The 22,447-nt window shown below is 36.7% G+C and overlaps 1 protein-coding gene across 7 annotated transcripts in view; it reads right to left on the reverse strand.

Annotated features, from left to right (window-relative positions):
• Positions 1-16,631, reverse strand: part of LOC144200299 (chloride channel protein 2-like) — a 42,709-nt gene extending 26,078 nt beyond the window's left edge. For 3 of the 7 annotated variants that reach the window (XM_077722373.1, XM_077722368.1, XM_077722366.1), the window contains exons 1-3: positions 16,359-16,631; positions 5,072-5,222; positions 2,996-3,046 (exon numbers count right to left, since the gene is read on the reverse strand). In XM_077722373.1, coding sequence (XP_077578499.1) covers positions 2,996-3,046; positions 5,072-5,222; positions 16,359-16,409 — 253 coding nt within the window. In that variant the 5' untranslated portion in view covers positions 16,410-16,631. The remainder of the gene's footprint in view (positions 1-2,995; positions 3,047-5,071; positions 5,223-16,358) is intronic. The other 4 variants (XM_077722372.1, XM_077722370.1, XM_077722367.1 and 1 more) reach the window with 3 other exon arrangements.
• Between the last annotated feature and the right edge of the window lie 5,816 nt (positions 16,632-22,447).

A 22,447-nucleotide genomic window follows, 5' to 3' on the forward strand; every position in this document is an offset into this window, starting at 1 on the left:
TCTGAATGTGCAGTGACGGCATCCATTTTTCTCTCTATATTTCAAATTGAAGACAGACAAATATTTTACCTTCCTTTTAGAAAGGTACTTTTTTTTCTCCATGTTATCATACTGGCTGTATCTGATGGAAGTTTCTGTACACAAACAGACACACACATACCAGCACGCACTCTTCCACCTGCAGACAAATTGCTGTCTTTATTCTTAGGGACATGCAATAGCATCATGCTACATTCTAATCTCTTATTACCCGTTGGTCTCATTTTGCCCTTCTCCATTTGATTATCACAAACACTTTTCTGCCTTTCAACATTGAAGCACAGACTTTTCATCTTTTTTTTATCCTCAGGCTGCTTTTGAACTGATTTTTCCACCGCACCTTTCTAACTTACTTTACATGTTCATTTTAGTTGAACGCTTTCTCAGGAGCATAATACCGACTGAATTGCTTAGAAATATAACTTGTGCATGTTTTTGTTACTAAAATATTGAAAAAGATATGTTTGAGAATTTCTTCCCAATTATTAAGACATATTTTTCTGAACGTATGCTTCCTGTTCTCAGATCTATACAGACACATCCAAATCTGTCATTTCTGATGAAACAATACATTTTATCATTCAAAACAATTGTATTTCTTCTCAAAAGCAAACTTTGTGTTAAAATAATCCCACACAAGCCATCACATAAATAGGAATTTAAAAAATACATATAAAAAGAGTTGAACACAAATGTGCTCTGTGTAAAACATTAGAAATAAAAACCATTTCTTATGGATTTATCTTAATTCAGCCACATAACTACCCTGCACGGTACAAAATATATATTATTTTTCCTCACAAAAGCAACATACAAAATGTACCATTAAACCAAAATAAACGTAAATGGATTTCACACAACACAACTAAACAATTTAATGTATAGTTACAGGAAAAAAAGGAAAAATATGTGAGAGATTTCATTTCCTGGATTAAAGCCCTGCAGCCTAAAAGGCCAGGAAACTCCGCCTTAATTATATCTTTTTCTCTTAACTCTTTTCACTCATTGGACCTTGGCATTTTATCGCTCTGTTCTCAGACCATTGCCCTATCTATTTTTATTACTCTTTCTATCTCTCACTCTTTGCATTTCCTCCATCCTATCCTTCAATTCATCCAGCTATTTATTTTTTGCTCCCTCGTAGTCTTTTTCCTCGCAATCGCTCTCCCACCCACACACCAAACCCCAACTCCTCATCAATGTGTTGCAGTGTCAGCGCTTCCGCACTGCAGTCCTCTGCAGACGTGCACTGAAATATACTTTCATATGCGTATTCAGCCTAATCAATTTAAAAAGCATCTCTGTTGTAAAGAACTTTGTTATTCTACTTTAAATGTCCATACGAGGTGATCTTGGCATTTGGCCAGGGGGCCACAATGTTGTAAAATTAACACATTTACGAGCACATTATATTAGATGTTGTGCACAGTCAATGTTTACATCATGAATATTTAAATATTATTCATATGCATTTTATTTACATGTATAGTTGTTGAAAAAGTCGTTTGAAATTCTGCAGACAACAGATGAATTGATTATCATGTTGTCTACACTCTGCAGTCTAGACCTAATCAAGGCCATTTATCCACCCATCTTTCTTTCCTTCCTTCCCCCCTCTCATACACAAGCATACAAAACAAAAGAAAGACAATGACTGTGCTTATTACTTTCCATTAGAGCTTAGGGCAAGCCGTAATAGGAGTAGGATGAGGGAATTAGTCACAAAACAGAAAACACACATTTTAAATTAGAGCTGCAATATACTTTGTTTTAGAGGAAGCTGCAAAATCAAATGAAGCAGATGAATATTACATTATTGTTATTTTAACATGCCGCTTAAATAATATTGAGTTGTTTTTTTATGTTGCATTTTACAAAGCATATGCCATCATAGTCATTGGGGGACGGTTACCTCATTGGTCAAACTACAATAAAATACCAATGTCTCATGCTCCAGTTCACACATGGATCAGAATCGAACCTATTCTGTGTCGAAAAGTAGCAGCTTTCGTCGTAAAATTACGATATTTAACTGAGACATGCTAGCTTCTTTCTTTCTTCTACGTCGGTCAACCAGTTTTGCCAATCAATCACAGTCCGCCAATCGGTCAAATAATCACATTCTGACAGCAACAGTTATGTAACACGCTATACAAGGCTTTGCTGATGAAGGAATGAGTGTTAGATTGTTAGACTTCCATTTTGTGAACACGCTTATGTTTGGATTATGATATTACAACCAAGTCCCCAATCCTGTTTAAAACAACTATCGGCATCCTCAAATTATAGACATCTATGATAATTATATAAATGACTCTTTGATTGCCAGTAGCTATCCTCTTTCCCATCTCAGAGATAAGAAGGAGATGTTGAGGGCTTCCAATGAGATCATCATTCCAAACGCTTCCTCAGAACTTGCCTTTCCTCAAAGATGATAAATATGACTTTTATGCTCAGTCTTTCTACTCTTTAAAAGTACAGATGGAGCCTGGAAAGGCATTGGTAGTCACCTCATGCCCAGTTACCGTCTCTTACAAGCAGCTGCAGTGATTCCTCTGGTTTGCTAACTTTTACCGCCACTTCATCAGTTGTTACAACTCCAATGCCGGGCAGTTCTCACCACCCCCATGATACACCTCTCTTGAACTTTGGCCACCAAAGTAGGTCTATCAGAACCTTTGCCTGTGGGTCCTTAAATACATGCGCCCCGTGCCAGTTAAGAACTATAATTTGCATAAGAAGTGCTCTTGCAGAAATCTCATGGAGCAACAAATTCTTGCAGCGTCAGTAGTATTAAAAATAAACTCCATAAGCCTGAATGTCCCAAAGCGAGTCTGAATGGAAAACTTTTCAAAGTAACATATTAAAGATTAATAATGAGGGAGATGCAATTCAGGTTTAATGAGGAGTTGGTAGTTAAAGCAGATTTTTTTTCTTCATTTTTAAAATATTTTACCAGAGATAAAGTCCTGGGCTGGTGCATCCAGAACATATGGATATCCTGACCCTGGAGGACAGATAAACCATTGATCATCAGAAGTTTGTATGTACGTTTTTGACAAAATAGATGGAAAACAATCATGCAGATTATAGCGAATACCCTAGTTTTTTTTCTTATCTAAAGTATGCAAGGAAAACTATTATTTTGTGAGGCTTTTGTAAAAAGTATTTCAGAAAGTAAGTTCTCCTTGCTGAGTAGCAACTATTGCAACAAGTTAACAGGCTCACACAACCTTTTGAAATTCATTCATTCATTTTCTGAACCAATTATCCTCACAAGGCTCAAAGGGGGTGCTGCAGCCTATCCCAGCTGGGGTACCAGGTGGAAGACACCCTGAACATCCGAATTCTTTTCGTATCTCAAGGCTAAAATTTGCTTCGAATTTTCCTCGTGTTTCAAATTTCTCACATGTTGGGTGGGACACTCGTATATGAAGGGATTACTGTATTATCAAGCTTACTTGTAATGAAGTATAAGCTTAGTTCCTAAAAGCCGTGATTAGTCTAAAAAAGAGGAACCAGGACGCCTCGTCATACTGGGAACCTGCCCTGGACGCTCCAAGAGGCTTCTTCATATCATCTGTTTTGACTATTGTCGGTGTGGGTTGGTATATGTACTAGAACTAGGTTCAACTCCTATGAATGCACATAAATAAACACACTCAGATGTCTCACTTGTCCCTCCCTTAAGAATTGAGACATCCATGTAAGCATGGCCACTCAATGTAATAAATCAACAGAAAAGTGTATGGTAAGAATGGAATTGGGAAGCTGTTTTATCGGTCTTTTTCCTTCCACGTGAAAAATCCAAGAGAAAGACCTTCCGGTGTGTGAATGTGGAAATGTCTTATGGCGAACCTGACAGTAGAAATTTGGTATGATGAAGCTGGTTAGAAAATGAGAGAGTATAAGCAGGCATACAGCTATTGGAAATGAAGAGAAACGAAAAACAGGAAGTGATGATGTAAAATAGAAAGAAAAAAAACTAGAAGGAGCAACTGTTGGTCGCTAGGCGCCAGCATGTCTCCATAGCAACATAAGGCGCCACGCTGAGTTCTCGCTGACATCACACTTGATGTGAAACACGGCTTGCAGATAAATGTGTGTCCTGAAAACCAATGAAATGAGAGAGCAAGGGCTGACGTAGACCAAAATAATAAAAGGTACATCTATCACTTATCACCTTGGTTTGTATAAATGTATACAGTAAATATATGCATAAACTTCCACGTACATTATAGACACTATGCACACATAAACACAAATTAGGGATTGACTAAAATGCAAATTCTGACTGGAACTAGAAACTAAATATGAGAAAACTGAGGCCAAAAACCCAAATCAATAATTTAAAATATTTTCTGAAAGAATCTATATGTAAATATTCCCTCTCACTCATGAGGTTTCATTATTTTCTATTCATGTAATTAACGATTAAATAATGCATTATTTTTTTTAGATAGAGTAGAGGAGAGTATGTACATTTGTGCATTTTTGTGAGAATTGTATTTGACAAGCTCTCTGAAATCATTTTTACATGCTTTGAATATTATGTGGAGAACATCAACTACAACTAGGGGTGAATCCGCAAATATCTTTGAACACTATACATTACATGCGGCTTTGTGGTAGCTACTGTACATGAATAATAACGTGGTATTTCGTTGTTGGCAAGTTTGACATTCGAGACTAAATTACATTGAGCTTAAGGGGCGCTTTATAGCCCAATCCTGCTCTCTAGTGACCAGATCGGGGAATAACAGTATTGTTTGCTTGTTTGTTTGTGTTTGTTTTTAAAAGCGAACTGTTAAACCTAAACAAATACTGTCATAATAATGCTTGTGTACATCAGACTAACTTATGTTTTAGCTGCTGACAAGTTCAACTACAACATCCCAAACAAGCACATACAACAGGAGTGTTTGGGACTGGAGGGAGAATGATGGGATAGCCCCCAGGTTCTGACTTGTTACTGAATTGTGCGTGTTACGTTCTTTAGTGCGTAACTAGTAGTACTATTTGTAACACTTACTACGACACTTGGCACAGCGTCCTTTGTCATATTGCAGCAGGTCCAATTTTCGACTTCGCTCAGTGATTGAAAGCCTCTGCCCACTTTCCCTCAGTCGAGCTGCTTCTTCTTTGGCGTACACCCCCAGCTCCTGGGTGTAACGCCCATACATCTGAAAAAGAAATAGTCAAATTAAATAAATGATATATAGTACATTTTTACATACTTTAAAATGTGACAACCCATATTCCATAACACATGGTAATGATATCATGAAGCATCGCTTTCTAACCTAATCTGGAAATTTGTAATTGACCATAATCTGTCCAAATGCACGCATCCCCAGACGAACTAAAGAGACCTCATTGACAAGTAGAAACAGTTGAGAATTTGTCCTAGACATCTGCTTTAAGAGAATGTAAATTGCCAAAACTATGATAGATTGTTAAGGAAAACCAAAAGAGTAATAGTACTCTAATATATTGAGATGTACCTGATGTTCATAAGATAATTGTCTTCACAAGTATATATAGTCTCTCTCTACTGATAAGAATGTGTGAGTCCATAACATAAGAAAAGACAGAGGACAGAAAACAAATCCCTCTTTGGGCCGGATTAAAAAGTGACCAAAATTACCACACAACTTTAAACGATTTGGGATCAAAGGGCATTTTACAGAGCAGTAAAAGCACAAGAACAATCAGTATCAGTCCCAAATCATGCTCAGCCTTTATAACACCTATATACAGTAGCATAAAGTCATTAAGTCAGCAGTCCAAGAAACAGGAAGTGCTAAAAAGTTAAGAAATCCAGAGAGATCACCCCCCCCCCTTTCCTTCATGCTAGTGGGAAGGAAGACGGGCACCAGTCACAACAACAGAATAAAATGTATTCAAAACAGGTCATTCAAGGTCACTGGGGATTTTTTAATTATGAAGAGATTTGTTGAGGTCTGGAAAAGAAAATCATTAATTTTGATAGTATATTTTCTGTCGTCTGTAAATAATATTAAATATAGTTTGGGTCGTGACAATGAAATTTACTTTTGTCCAAATAAATGTTTTCATCACTGTCACAAATTTTAAAATTGCTCGGCCACTTTAGACCTTCAGCAATAGAGAATGTCTCAAATTTAACTGAAAAACACCCAAATACTGAATCCGATCCGATCTTTTGACCCAATTTGGTCCTTTAAAAATAGAATGGATCGGCCACTGATAATAATAACGAGTAACGGATCGGGACATTACCAGTATATTATTATGGCATATAAAAACTAACACTGGGTTACTATCATGGCCTAGTGTGAGGACAAAAAAATAAGGGATTCTCCAGTTGATGGTGATGTTATGACAAACAATACTTGAGAGGCAAAGGGGAGGTTGAAATCTGAGTCGGAACATGATAAGAAAACATGGAGTGAGAAAAAGGAAAAAAATAGAAACAGGGACTCTGAGAAAGTCCAATACACAACCAGGTGAGAGGATAAACAAAAGACCCTAATTTGAAGTCTTGAAAATTCTCACGCACACAGACAAAGAGGAATAGAGAAAATAAGAGGAACAGAGAAGGCCACAGACAAGAAAGGGAGAAGAGGAAAAGGATTTGAGAATGAATTGTGATTATTAAATGAAAACAGGTTTATTACAGTCATTAGGTTTTTCTTTGGCTGCTTTTGACAGAGAATCTCTACAAGTTTTTCGCCACCTTAGGCCTGCTATTGTCACAGCTGTGTTTTCACAGTCTGATGAGTTTTACAGATACAGTGTGTCCCCAGGCCCAGTGTGTGTATGTTGGGGCCAGTGCAGGGCAGTGCCATGGTGGTGCCGTCCCACATCCTGATAGAGCACGTGCGAGAGACACGGAAAGAAACACTGGGAGTCATTGTGTGCAAATGTCTGCCTCTACCGCCTCTTCTCCCTCTGTCTCACGCCTTACCTCACTGGGACTCTGTTATCTGTTCATGTTTGTTTAGGTACTTGTGTTATACTCAATTTTGTGGTCGAAAGCCTTCAATGAAAAAGTACTGTTTTTGATACATGTATGTATAATAGGTTTACAGATTATCTTAACCAAGGCCATGAATGACAATTATCATGACTGATGAAATATATTTTCTAACCCATCATTTTTTACAATAACATATGAACGCCTACAATAATCTAACAGGTGCATGTTAGGTGAACATCCCATATTCATCATCTATCTGGAATATTACTGCAAAAAAACATTTAATAACTTAGTATTTCATTTTTGAGTAATTGTGAAATAGCAAAGTTTGGTGTTATTTTGTAAAGTGAGCAAAGAATATTTCAGTGTGTTCCAGCTAACTACATTTTAGAGAATTCAAATTTGGTACACACCAAAGACAAAGGCACCAACAAAATAGCAATACAAAATGACATTCTGGGGCGGTTTTTACCCTAATTGTTGCAAAAAAAAAACTGCTAAAATGACCTCCATGGTTCTGGAAAATTATGTACAAAATAAATAAATACCCACTTGGATGTCAGGCCGCCCAGCGCTTTTTCCATTCATCAATCATTGTTCTGTGTTCACACTATTTGTTGTGGTACCTTCCATCATTTCTTTTTCATTTTCTGAACCGCTTATCCTCACAAGGTTTTTGGAGCCAATCCTAGCCAACTATGGGTACCATGCAGGGGAAACCCTGGATCAGTGGCCAGCCAATCGCAAGGAACAAGGAGACGGACAACCATTCATCCTCACACTTATTCCTTGGGGCAATTCAGAGTGGCTGTTGTACTTTCCCACTGTGCAAATAAATAAAAAATCCTGGATTCAGTTTGCAGGATCAGTAGAGTAATTAATCCAAAATTTCATCCATCTCACACTTTAAACCATTTGCTCACAATTCTTCAATCATAGCTTCTCTTCCTACTCAAATTCATTTTTGATAATGCATAATGTGGTTTCTTTTGCCTTCTATTTTTCTGTTCTTTATCCCTCCTGCCCTACAAGTATTTGCCCAGCTCTTTGCCCATGTTGGCATGGCAGTCTGGCACATGTACCCAAGACTTCCGCCCTATTGGCCGCATATGGTGCACCCCAGGGCATTAAAAACATATATTTCAGAGTAAAGTAACCCCAACTCTAACCCTTTTAGTCTTCCATTACAATACACATACAATTCTGATAACCAGATAGCTCCTCTCTTTATATTTCTTTTCCTATTCAAGCATTGCCATTTGAAATATCCAGGAAAGTCATCTGCAATTTCCCTGAATATGTCAGAAGAGCATTTTGCTACCTTCCTGATAAGCAAGACTTGTACAAAATGGTAGGTCATTTTCTTGTTGTGTCCAAGGTGTATACTCTTGAACAGCTATCCATAGAATTTGCACATGATGGCTAACCTGAAGGCAATTTGCAGTAAAAATGTGGATAATTACACACAGGTATGATTCAATATGCTTTTGATGGCTTTCAGCCAATATCAGCCGGTAAATTTGTCTTGTTGCAGAAGATGCAATGCACTTGTAAATAGGCAAAACGGCCTGCATTCATGATTGTGGCCTTGAAATTAAACATCAACACCGAGTATCTGTTGATAAAATAAAAACTGAGGAATGCTTCTAAGACACTACTACCCAAGTCACATTTTGGCAGTACAAGGCGCACAAACACGTTACACAACAGGTTCTGAGATATGGCTCATGGATTGTAAATGTTCATAGCATGGCCCAATCTATGAATAAAACTTGTGTCAGAACACAATTGCATGACTAGATAGAATCAGCCCAATTGCTTATTTGTAATAGAAGACATTGTACTCATTTTGGATCAAGAAAACTGAGTTTTTAGTTCCGTTTTGATCAGTTTTCCATTACTTAATGAAAATTTACATTCTCGATTTCCTAAAATTAAACTGTGTTGCAAAGATTAGAAATATATCCCAATTCCACATTTCCGTATCCCTCACTGCACTTTTTTCCACTGAAGTTGTTCCTCCAAATGAATCCATTTTAGCACTGTTATTTTGTTGCAAAATACTGCACACCACTGCACAGCTGTCTTTCTATTTCTCTCACATTCTTTTTCATTAGTGTTTAAGTGTGTCTTACATCCCCACATAGTGTCACAAATATGCACGATTAAACTCTGAAACAATACTTTCTCAGCTACATCATGTGCCTTCAGATTAGCTGTTAGTGAGATTTACTAGTATGCTTGCGCATGCAAGTGCACTCAGTCACTCAAAAAGTACACTGAAGTAGCGTCATCGAATGACCTGAGATGGTGTTAGACCACTATGTCCACATAATGGATACTTTTGATCATATTTGTCAAAGTATCCTTGTTATTCCGATTAGGCTCACAGAATCCAAAGTAAACCTTGTCAACTTCTATTTTTTCCCAAAATGGCAAATTGTCTTCCTTTTTGGATGGATTGGGGGTTACCAGAGTAATACTTGCAATATAAACATATATGTAACACAGTCAATTTGGAATATAATAACGTGATCAAGCCTAGTCTAATCAAGATTTCTCAGTGTATCCCACATTCCACAAACATGACCAGTCTACTACCCAAAATTAGCTGGAATAGACTCCCACACCAGCACAATCCTTGCGAGGATGAGCAGAACAGAAAAGAGTGAATGGGAGTGTATATTTTTGATAATCTAAAAACAATATTGCCTGTGTTCATCCATACAAAATGCAGGCTCAAGCAACCACAATAATACTTAACACAAAGGAAGACCATCTGAGTCCAAGACCAACAATGGTGATAAATAAGCAAACCACACAAATACGCATGTCATGAGCACAACTTCAAATCTAGGTAAATACGGAAGTATTATGAAATATATGTAGTCGCTTTACCAAATCAAATCAAAATCAAAAGCCTTTATTGTCATCATACACAGCTGCGTATCACGAAATTGGTGGTGTTACTCCACAAAGTGTGTTTTCCCAGTAACCAATCCAAAATATCAGTCATGGCTATTACCACAAATTGAAATATTAGGGGTATAAAATCCCATCTAACCATATTAACACCCATTTCTTGTATACGACTCATCAGGCTATGATAGGTCATAGCATACTATTTTAGGTGGCTTTAGATGAGTAAAACCTGAATATATAATTTGGTCACAAGATGAGCAAATTTACTATGAAAAGCATGCCTCATCAACACATTGGATACATTTATGTCAGAAAGAAATAATGCATTTACACAAGTCCTGAGGTAAAGTTTAGAAACATTATTAGTTTTGAATGAATTGATAACTTAATCTCAACCATTTTTTCTGGTTACCTAAATACATGTGACAGTATACTAGACACACATGCTCGCAAATCATCTGAGATTACTATTCCAATTCTTATCTTCATATTGCTGCCCTCCATTTCATTTCATCAATTTATTCCACTATGAGCCACAGGAAATGCACAGTTTGGTTTTATTTTGGGAAATATTACGAATCATTTTAAAACGTTATATTTATTTTATTATTTAATCAAAGTTAATTATGAATAGTTGACACAAGACAGGAATCTAATTTAAGAAGGCTTCACTGCAGCATCATATCTCAACACCCTAAAGCAAGGACTATATTTAAATCTTGCCAGCAGCTTGAAAAGTGCAAGCTCCATCTTAAAACAATAGATATTAATACTATTAGCTAATCTCTATCAGTAAGTGCAGTGACCAACAGTTAATGATAAAGTGAGCAATGTCCACGTTATTATCGCTGCAAACTGGAGAATATTGTGCTTATGACTTCAAGGTGGGACTGTTCACTTTCTTGAACTCACATTATTAATATTTACAGCCTTTCATAGACAGGCCCTCGTAGTTTTAATGGCCAAAGCAAATACCCTTCTCGCAGTCTGACATTGGCAGGTCAGAACCAGTTGATGGTCACTCGGACCCATTTTAAAATAGAGCAGACAGATTTTCAAAGATTCAGCGGACTACAGAGAGGATTACTAAAAATATGATAACAATAAGGGTATCTCATTATATGAACACTACTCCTATAAAACAAATATAGCAAAATAAAATAGTATGTTGAAGATGTGTTTTTAAAGAGGAAATCAGTGACAAAAATTAACTACAAATAACATTTGGCTGGGTGGATGACTGTTTGACAGATAATGTATTACTGTATAGTATTTTATCAGAAAAAGTTACATTAAGTTGTGAGAATGGATAGCAAAATCAGTAGGGAGTCTTGTTTCTTTTGATGAGCGGATCTACTCCAAAACAAACAAGTTAATAGTCCAGTCACACACACACTACACTACACTACACTGAGACCCAATGGGCAGTGTTTCAAACCAAGTGTGTGCTTGTTCAAAGAAGAGAGGAACCATTGAATAAATCTCTCATTTGGGAGGCTAAAATGGGTCAAAAATATGTTAACCCCGTCACCATATTCAATATTGAATATAGTTTACAGTAAATATATGGGCAAAATTATTCGACTTTAGGTATATTTTGTCAAGTACTCCTTATTTATTAGTATACTTTTGGATACCATAGCATTTAACTTTATTTATTTTACACTATCACTCTGTCCAAGAAAGTCGTGTTAATAATTAATTTGAATAAACCTGGAATGTTTAAATGTTAGTGAGAATTACAAGAAGCAGTAAACAAATTGACAAAAATAGCTGTCCAAATATCCAAACTTTCCCATCTCATCATGTAATGCGTTTGATATGTAAACAATATTGTATGATAAAAAAAATGTGTTATCAACAAAAGCAGCCATCAATTCAAAAGATCTCAGACATAAACAATGGATTAAAAACTGAACATCCCATGATATGCCAACTTTGAATGCTATGTTCCAGCCATTTCAAGGTGACCGCTTTGGCAGGAGTGACAGTTGTTGAGAACTTTCACCTCGGGTGTTTTCTCCACAAGTTCAGATGATAACACTATCAAAGCATTCCAATTTAATGTAAAACCACATAAACTTGCCATGCTTTACCTTAGTGTTAAGTCACGTCAGTCTTTTGCAAACAATTCATTTAAAAAAATTAAAAAAACAATGCTTTTGGAGAGAATATATTGAGGTCCATAAGAAGTGCATGAAATTTTAATGTTACAGAGACGACCGAGCCAAATTTGACTTTGTCGTTAAATTGGCTTTTAAGCCTGTTTGACTCTATGTTGTCAGTCTCTGGTTTATCATGTGTTGTATTTTTTAAAATATTGCATTTGTGAAGATTGGGAAATGATTTAACGCATTCTTTACTTGGTGTTAAGTCACTTAACACATTAATGCGTTTTGTTGAGGTTTCCCAAGCTTTGGGACGCTTGAAAAGTGGCTCTCAAACTATCTTTTTGCTGAAAGTCGTACAGCCATTTCTATCCGGCCCCAACACTGGAAATGAGAAATGTAGTTTATTTTCTTGTTTCCTTTGCTCCCTTTGTGTTGGGTTCAACAGACACATACTTTGACGTTAGCTGTTGTCGGCAAGAATATAGGAAGAGTGATACTAATGTTTTCATTGGCATCCGATTCGTCAAGTTAACTTCTGATATAAAGTCAAACCAAATGAAAACACACACACACACACACCTTCAACCTTATCTTAACACACTCCACATAAAGTAATTAAAGGCGAAAAGACAAGTGTGTGTGTGTGGGGGGGGGGGGGGGGTGCTTTTAAACAGCCGTATCTGTAAGGAGGACTTCAATTCTGTTATGCTGTTTTGAAATGTGTAAATCAATTTAAAATGTATTGATAAAAATGAACATATAAACAGCAAATGACTTAGCAAATCTACTTCAACCAGAATCTGATTCATAAATGAGATAATAGCCAAACAAAAGAAGTAGATCAAACAAGCATCAATTGCGAGACTTATCTCACGGTTTAAAAGCTTTAATGACTACTACAGAACACGCTCTCATGAGTCACTGCTTATCATTGATAACACTTTTTTTTATTTTGACATAAATGGGATGGAAGAAAATGATCACAAAGCATCCTTGTAAATAGAGTTTGAACATCTAACACTGTCAATGGCAGGGAAACGTGCACTACGTGCCAGTCTTAAGGTCAATTGATGGGAGGAAGTAATTGTCAACAGCAAGAAAATAGTTTTTGTTTGACTTCATTTATCAAACCATTTTAAAAAAAAATCTGATTTGTATTAAACATGAATTGAAAATGTTTTTGTGTTAATTCATGCAACAATTATACAATAGCCATGCCTCCATTATATAATATTATCGATACTATATTAGAACATTTGTCTGTAAGTGCAGGGTTCTCCTTTAGATAAATGGCTCACTATTTCTCATACTTGAACGATGAATCAAATGATGACGCACGGAATCATTTAGTGGACAACTTCTTTTAATGCTAATTTCTAAATCAAGCTACAATAAAAATAGCAGCTGCCTACTCACTATTACTGGTTCATCATATTCTTAATCATCTACTTAGTTTATAGTATTGTTTTGGGAATTCAAGTTATGGGAGAAATGCATTTCTGTTGATCAAAGTAAATGTAAGAGATTTTTTTTTTATTTCTTTTGAAAACATCAATCAATTTGGAGATCCATTCACACAAGAAGTGCTGAGAGTATAAATATATAGAGCAGTATGGATCATTTTGGTAAACAAGAACAGCCAAGGCTATCCTTTTGTTATCATGAAAAAAATGGTGAAAGCCTTTGATGCTTATCTATGCTTGAAGCCAGTGCATATTGACAGCTTAGCGCAGTACAAATATTACACAAATAGACTTTTCTACACATACTAAATACATGGGTCAAGTACTTCTCGACCTGACACACAAAATTGAATGAATTATTTACCAAGTATATTGAAACCAATAACACTTGGAGGATTAACAGACGACACCATCTCTCTATAGCTGGAAAAAAAAAAACAAGGTAATCATGAGCTACCTGTTCGAAGTGAGTAATAAAATTTCCAAAGCCATAAAAGGAAAAAGATGCCCTGGAGTCACACTAAGACAAATGGTTAACAAACGCACAGTGCTTATCAATTATTAATTTTTCATTGTTATTTAACAAATACGTGTGAGGATAAGTAGATTCAGTAAATTATTGGATTTTTTAAATACTTTTCTTTGTATAGTGGTTAGTTTAAAGCCATGACCTTTTAGGGATAGGGGTCATTTAAAAAAAATTTCCCTCTAATTTTACATACATAAGCCTGGGTATTCAGACAAAACTCCCTGAGCACGTACAAGTACTGTCATTGCTGTGATTGGCTGTGTAACGTATTTAATTGTAAACTATGATTGGATGGACACCTGTCACACACTAAATTACACAAAAAATGATCCATAAAAAAGTTATACATCTAATTATTTTGCCTTACATTCACTGCGCTGTATAGATTTTCTTGTACGATGACTGTGTGACCAATATAATTCACTACATACATTTAATAATATTTATTGGACATAATGTATCATTAATTAAATAGCATCCACTCTTTCTGTGCCACTTATGCGCACAAGGGTCACAGGGGGTGCTGGAGCCTATAGCCTTTTCATTCATTCATTTGTTAAAGTTGTGCCCCCGTTTGGTGTCCGTAGTTGGCTGAAATAGGCTCCAGTACCCCCTACGGCCCTTGTGAGGATAAGCACGACTGAAAATGAATAAATAAGTAATGATTTTGATAATGAATAATCATAAATCCAAAAAGTAATCACTTGATTAGTCCAAAAATAATTGTCAGACTAATCGATTGCTCATGAAGAGGATCGAGAGAAAAATAATTGTTTAGGATTGCCCTATTAAAAGTCTTAAAATTATTTGGATTCAAGTATGATTGTAATTGTATCTTTCATCTTCAACAGGTTCTCAATACCAACATCTTGATAGTCAGCTTTACAGAACGACTGACTTTCTCAATACAGTGGATTCTTTGACTCGGCAATAGACAAGAACCCACACAACAGCCAGTTTTGTACAAAGAAGCCATGTTACTACAACCCACAGGGAGCTGATTACTGGCCTAGAGCAAGATCGCTTATATTATCACAGGCTATTCTGGCAGTAGAATCATTTGTTTCAATTTAGATACTTTGTTTATCCTTAAATTATCAGCAGGGTGAAGGAAGGAGAGGGGACATTCAGAGGGGCGATTTGTATGGAAAGCTGCTTGCATGCAGCTCTTGTCAAAGCATGAGACCCCGCTAGGGTGACAGAGCGTCCAGTGCTGAATCAGCAGGTAGCAAATTGTGTAATCTCTCAAAAACACATACACAGATTAAATGACAAACATGGTGTGATGTGAGCAAGTGTTAAAGGCTGTTTTTTACAAGGAAAGTTGCAAAAGGAGGATCGACTAAAGCCAATGAAATGTTACAGTGGGGTTTCTTCATTTAAAGGCTTGGTTTACAGTAGCTGAATGAGTCTGCTTGGACAATAAAACAAGTTGACTCCAATAGAAGTTTCTTGGAACTTGACTGGGGGTTTGGAAGGAAAAGCTTGAAAGCTTCATGAGACATTTACATGCAAGACCACACAAACATCGGTCAATGTACCCAAACTACATACACCCTTAATTATACTGAGCGTCCATTTCCAGGATCCACAGCGATCCCTTGCAAAAGGTCTAACACAGCGGTCCCCAACCCTAATGGGGAGGGCAACAATTTAAGACAAAATTGTGTGGGAATGGGATCGGTGCACGAATGATGTGCAAAAAAACAAATCCCAAACATGATAGCATTCATTCATCGATGTTCTGAACCACCTTATCCTCATTAGGGTCGCAGGGGGTGCTGGAGCATATACCAGATGACTTCAGGCCAGAGGCAGGGGACACCCTGAATCGGTAGCCACCCGATCGCAGGGCACAAGGAGACAGACAAATCAATCACATTTCAATAAATAACACCATGTAAGATTAATACAAGGGAAAAGACGCTGTCAATAATGATTCCTCTATATATAGTAACATTTCCTAAGTAATCATATTGAAAATAATTCAGGCATCAATCAGATTTGTTAAAATAAATAGTTAAACCCCAGATGCTTTTCCTGTTACCCTTTATGCTAGTTTTGCTAATATTTATTGTTGTCTATGAAAGAAACAAGTGTCAAACTTGAGTTTTTCATTCACATACACAAGGAGCAACGCGCGCACACCGGCAAACTGCAAAGTAGTAGGGAATAATGTTGATATCGCTATTAATATGAACTTTAACCCAGCTTGATGCCAATAGTTTTACACGTGCAAGATTCAGCAACGTGTTCGACACAAATCAGCTGACATTCGTGTGTTTTTGACCCACGATTCGGGACTTTGACAGCAGTCCGTCCGTGCAACTTACCAGAGTCTGTTCATACTGCAGTGCCCGCTGGTCAGAGCCTTCCCCGGCCATGGTGAGCGAGCTCTCTGCCCCTTGATCGGAAAAGCCCGGTGCTTGGATTTGAGAGGAAATACCAACAGCGACGTCTCACTGTGTGGGCAACAATCAGATCTTGTGACAAGCTTTAAACTCTTGAGGTAAAATCATAATCAAACCCCAACTAAATAATGCAGCGCGTGTATGGCTAAGTTCCTTCATTTTATACTGAGTGTTGCTCGGGGAGAGTCACTTGTGAGGCGGGACTTCGGCTTGAGTTTAAGGAAGTTTTGATCCTCCCTCTAAATTAAAGCCATCACCAATCGACGCGGAATTACCTGTTTACTTTGTAGTTTATTCAATCACATGAATATGGATGTTATTGTTTCAATATTCACAGTGTAGTTCCTCCTTATAATCTATGATTTGAGTTCCTTCCACTTAAAGAAGAGTATTTTGTCATTTAAAAAAATAAATAAAACTTTTGGATCCGTCACTATTCCACAGAAATGAAAGAAAATCTGAGAGGGGGGAAATAAACCTTATTGACCCAGTTTTAGTCAGTACCTCTAATTACAAATTAGGGCCGGCACGCTAACTCCGGTCCACTGCCTTTCTTTTATTTTCTTTCAGCAAATTATGAAAATATCTTTCAATATGGCCCACACAAGAAGCTTAATTTCAGCATGCATTCTGTAGTGTTTCTCGGCTCAAACAGGTCCTGACAAAACTGATGTAGTTTGGAAATTAATGTAGGAAACTGTGGTGAATTTCAGTATTTTGCTCTACATCAATGATGATTGTGCTTTTCGTCACTATTTGTGCTTTTTAATTTTATTCTGGTTGTTTAAATAATTGCAGCCCTTAACTCGTTCACTGCAATGGACATTTATAGACTTCAAATCCATTTCAACTGGGGAGGCTCGTTTCTCTGCTATTGACGACGATCTTAATGTTACAATGACAATGAACGCGATTCTCTACAATGAATTAATCCATTAAAATAATTAAAAAAGGTATATTTTAAAATCCCCAATCATTTGTTTATTATTACTCCAACCCTTAGTTTAAAAAAATAAAGTAGAAGGATTTTAGTTGGACCTTGCACACATGTTTCTAACTTAAAAGAAAGTTTTTATATATTTCTTGTCTTTACGGAGCTGTAACATCAGTTGAAAAGGTGGAGTGGTTTCATTATACATTATTCATTCATTTTCTGCTTCTCCTCACTAAGGTTGCGAGGGGTGCTGGAGCCCATCCCAGTTGACAACAGGCAATAGGCAGGGGACGCCCTGAATTGGTGGCCAGTCAATCACAACATTAAACAGTAGTGATTGTTTGGTAATTAATAATTGCTTTGAGGGAAAACTGTTAAATATCCAGAAGGCTAATGTTGAAAATGTTATAATTGGAAATGTTTCAAAAACATTGCATGGCACAAAATAATTAATAGACCTCTGGTAATGAGTCAGAAAAGTTTAATCATAGGGCTTAAAAAAGAAAAAGTTCAAACACATGATTTGTTTGACTCAAGACAATTTGATACTGATAAACTGAAGTGTTTGGTGTTCTTTTAACCATCATCAAAGAATGCTGTTGAATGCAAGTGACATTTCAAAGCTTTAGCTGTCAACAGGCTTGTCAACATTGGATGGAAAATTTCTAAAATTCACATTTCAGTCCACAAAGATATTTCCACTGAAACAATATGCAATGTGTGAAGAAGGTTAATCATTACAACAAACCTGCTTTGTGTGAAACTCACTTTAAAAGGGCAGCATTTATAGATTAACCTTGTTATTGTGCATTGACTTTTCAAGGTTATACAGAGAGCTCTACATTTACTTCAACATACTGGAAAATCTGTTTGGTATATCTGCTTCATATCTGACTTTTGAGTCTGAATTTTTCTGTGTAATGTTTACTCTGGTTAAAATAAGAATGCACATTAGGTTCACTAAATGCTTCAAAGTGCCCCAAAGTCAAAATATTATGTAAACGGGGGTCCAAACATCAGTTAAGATTAGAAAATGAGTGATGGAAAATGACAGGGGGGATAATTTAAAGCAAAGCTTCAGTTGTCAATTCAATAATCAATTCACCCCTTTTTTTTCTTTTTTGTTTCTTCTAATTATCAATGAGCTATTTTTAATGGATGGGGGTAACTTCAGGCCACCAATCCCCCCCCCCCCCCCCAAAAAAAATACCAGTTATTTTTATTCTTGTAATGGAGAAAATATCTGCTTTACTTAATCTTGGCATAATTAATTGTTTTACAACCAGTAAGTAGCAGACTCTCAGTTCTGAGAGTCCTTGGGGAAACCAATACAAATTACAGGAAATATTTAAAATGTATTTACTCAGTCTATCAACTGGTTAACTGTCAAAAGATCTATGAGTTTTAAAATAATCAAATTATGCAAAGCAAACATCTAAAATATACTGTAAACATTAGCCAATGATCAAAATATTTGGGGCCAACAAAATAACGAGTAATACATTGTTGAACAATCAGATTTCCGGGCTTAAAATTGAAAAAAAAAATACCTTGTAAAAAGCTATTTGAGGTTGATTAGTATAAATAAGTATTGATCATCAAGGAGAGTGAGAAGAAAATGTAATCAATCATTTACCAAAATACAATGGATTCCTTATTTACCTTTTGTTTGATTAGTCAAGTACAAACTTGGACGAGTAACACCAAAGGAGCAGTATTGATTAATGACTATCCGTGATGTTCTACTAACTTAGTTAACAACACTCAATCGTGTGTCCTGTACACATTTTCTCAGTAACAAATGCCCTAATTTCTTAATTCTTCACACCGGGTCTCTGCTTTAAACTGTCCATGCTGGACCAGTTGGAACATAAACCTGCTCTCACTGCAGCTGTTTGTGGGTTAGTTTGGACACCCCTGAGCCAGAGGCTATCGCAGCTGACTTCCACTAAAAGGCACAGTCAATTGGGGTCATTCCATGACCCTGGAGAATCAATTGTGGGCTATTTAACAATGAAGCAAGCAGTTATTCCCTTTTGTGTTTGCAATTCACTATTTGATCTTCATTTTTTGTATGTTTACTCATGATGTTTACTGGCAAAAAGAAAAAATCTTGCAGTAATTGTTTATCCTCAGGCAAAGATATATTTCAAGTTATCATTCATTCATCTTCTAAACTTTGTGGGGGTTGCTGGAGCCTAAACCAGCTGTCTTCGGGCGAAAGGCAGAATACACCCTAGACTGGTCGCCATTCAGCCACAGGGCACATATTTCAAGTTATTTTCTTGTTTATACATGTTTTGAACCCAACATGAAATCCATGAAGACAAGCTAAGAGGCGTGCCTAATCACAATGCAATCAAAATGCAGGACAGTTCACATATTTTAACCTTTACCTTACCTTACTGTCATGTTGCAATCTGTTGTATATTATTTTATACACCACACTATCATACTATACATCACCAATATCTCTCTGATTTCTTATAACATGTCCATCAAAGCAACATCAAACTACTAAAATGTTTTTTTTTTACCTCCGTATATGTAAAAAATAATGTGGAAGGTTCCTCAGGGTTGCAGGTACAGTAACATAAACAGGAATTCTCAAAATTGGGACACAAATGATTTTCTGTTCTCTTCGATTTTTGTACATTGTAGTATAAATCAGCAAAATGGGCACCTTAGTGTCTGCATTTTTACACAAGACACAAGTACACTGTCAACACAGTGATCTTTTCCACAAAGACATATCTATTTTTTATTGTATTGGAATATTAGATGGACTAACCAAAAGACAAAAACCAAGTCCTCACATTCCGGTTCAGCGCTCATACATTGTTTATGAACAAACAAAGTCTATGAGACATGCGGGAGGAGAATGAATTCCTCACATTGAACCTGGTCACCTAATGTGGTGTTGGCATTGCAGACAGGCTAACAGCAGTGATTGTTGCATTTTACGTGTTAGTTGTGTGGGTTACAAAAGTTTGGTGAGGGTGAACTGTGTGAAAGGTCTTTGGCTTTTTTCAACTCAATGGGAAACCATTGCTATGCTCATGAACGAGTCTGATGCGAAATATTGTTTTTCTGTTTGTCTAAGATGTTTTTGTTGCTGTTAGGTACACTATGCAAATGTCACCTGTCACAGATCAGGACCTGATGTCTTTAGTGTGATTTGATTTGGTAATAGTGACTTGTAAAAAAAAACCCAGACATTAAGCGGTCCAGCAAAAATGTTTTTACTCAGCATGATTGTCTGATATTTTCTAAACGAGAAGTAAATGTTTAACTATTAACTACATTATCTCCATTACAAACATACATTTTTTATGCATTGTCCAGTTTTTTTGGCGAGAGCATGTGCCGCCCAAGGAAATGTTCCTGGTTCCAGTTGCAAATGGTCAATGCTTAGCAGTGTTCTACCAGAAGGTAAAATATGTTTCAAAAACAAGTTTTCTTGCTCTGTGATTGGCTGACCACTGATTTAGGTTGCTGCGATAGTTAGCTGGGATAGGCTCCAGCACGCACTGCAACTCTTGTGAGGATAAGCGTAAACTTTTCTCTCTCATCATGTTAGCCCAATGTCAACTGTGCGTGCATAACTAATGAGAGGTATGACCATATCTATGGGCGAAGACTGGAAGGACCTTTTCTCAAGTTCCAATTTTAAATAAGATACTCCAAGTCAAGTTTACTCTATCATCAAAACACGGATAATAATTAGATCAGATCAAAGACATGGTCTTGTGATTTTCAATCTTACAGCTGATGTGGAAAATCTATTTTGTGATGAAGACCGTGACCGTGATTTCTTAGTGGGAACGTTGTGTAGTTGAGTTAAGAGGCGGGTTTTTTTGCGCACTTTTTGTCACCTGCTGCATCCCAAGGGAAAATTCATGTTCAAAAACAATCTTTCATCCTTGGAGAGACCTTGTTGTGATTTGAGGCCAACGCGCTAACCCTTCTACCGGTGGGCCGCACAGGAAGAAAATCATTGCAAACAAAAAGGTCATTTTGTGATTTATGGAAGAATGACAATTTAAAAAAAACTGTGGTTGTTTATGCTTTAAGCAAAGACAACTGATTAAGACTTTCTAAAAATTCTGACTGAGACTCCATTCATGAAGGCAAACCTGGTATGAAATACGATTTGCCGCTTTTCTTTTGTTTTCTTTTTTCTTTTGCATCACATTCATTTATTTTTCATACCATTTATCCTCACAAGGGTCGAGGGAGGTTATTCCTTCTGAAACCGTAAAATTCGTTCAAAAATAGCTCATCAATTTTGAACCCACCCAAAATGGCATCACTGGAGTTTATATACTGGGCTGATAAGGAGGAGTTTGAGGCGAATTGGCAGATGATCTGAAGTGGGTAGATGAAGTGGGTGTGGCTGGCAGATAGCTTGGAGCAGGGAGTGGAAAAACTGAGTATTTAACAGGGACTGTGATTGGACACCGAGACTACGAAATTGTCAGAATAATTTGTAGAGGAATCTAGTAGATCCTCTCTGCTAAACTTTTACGAAACACAATAAAATTAACATTTAATGGTTGTATTTTGGCTGCCAGACCAGAGCCAGTAGCTCACAATAATTCACTGTTGACCTCCCCTATCTCTCTCTGAAGGCCCTTGCACTTCTTGTGACCTTTTACAACTCCTACCAGCTGTTTTTTTTGGCAGCTGTAGTTATGTAGTTTGGTCAGCAGAGAGCACTACAAGTGCAGAATGCATACGCGTCTGTGGGTCCAAATGTGGTAGGTGACAGACTTGGTAAAATAATACAAAGAATAATTGACATTACATATTAGTTTCTTCTAAGACTAGAATATGGTGTAGTATTTTTGAGAACTGTCACTTATTAATAAGGTAGAATCATTAAATTCTTGTTCAAATTACTGGATGGGTAAAAATATCCAATAAATTGCTTTAATAAAGTTCTTACAGACCGAATTATTTCTGTTTTTTTGGTAAGAGTTAGAAACATCTGTCCAATATAGCAGGTTTCTGTCAAAAAAATCATTAATTGTTCCTTGTGAGACTTGCATTACCTAAGTTGTCAAGATTCACAACA

Source organism: Stigmatopora nigra, chromosome 8 (genome assembly GCF_051989575.1).
Source record: "Stigmatopora nigra isolate UIUO_SnigA chromosome 8, RoL_Snig_1.1, whole genome shotgun sequence".
In the NCBI taxonomy this organism is placed as follows: Eukaryota; Metazoa; Chordata; class Actinopteri; order Syngnathiformes; family Syngnathidae; genus Stigmatopora; species Stigmatopora nigra.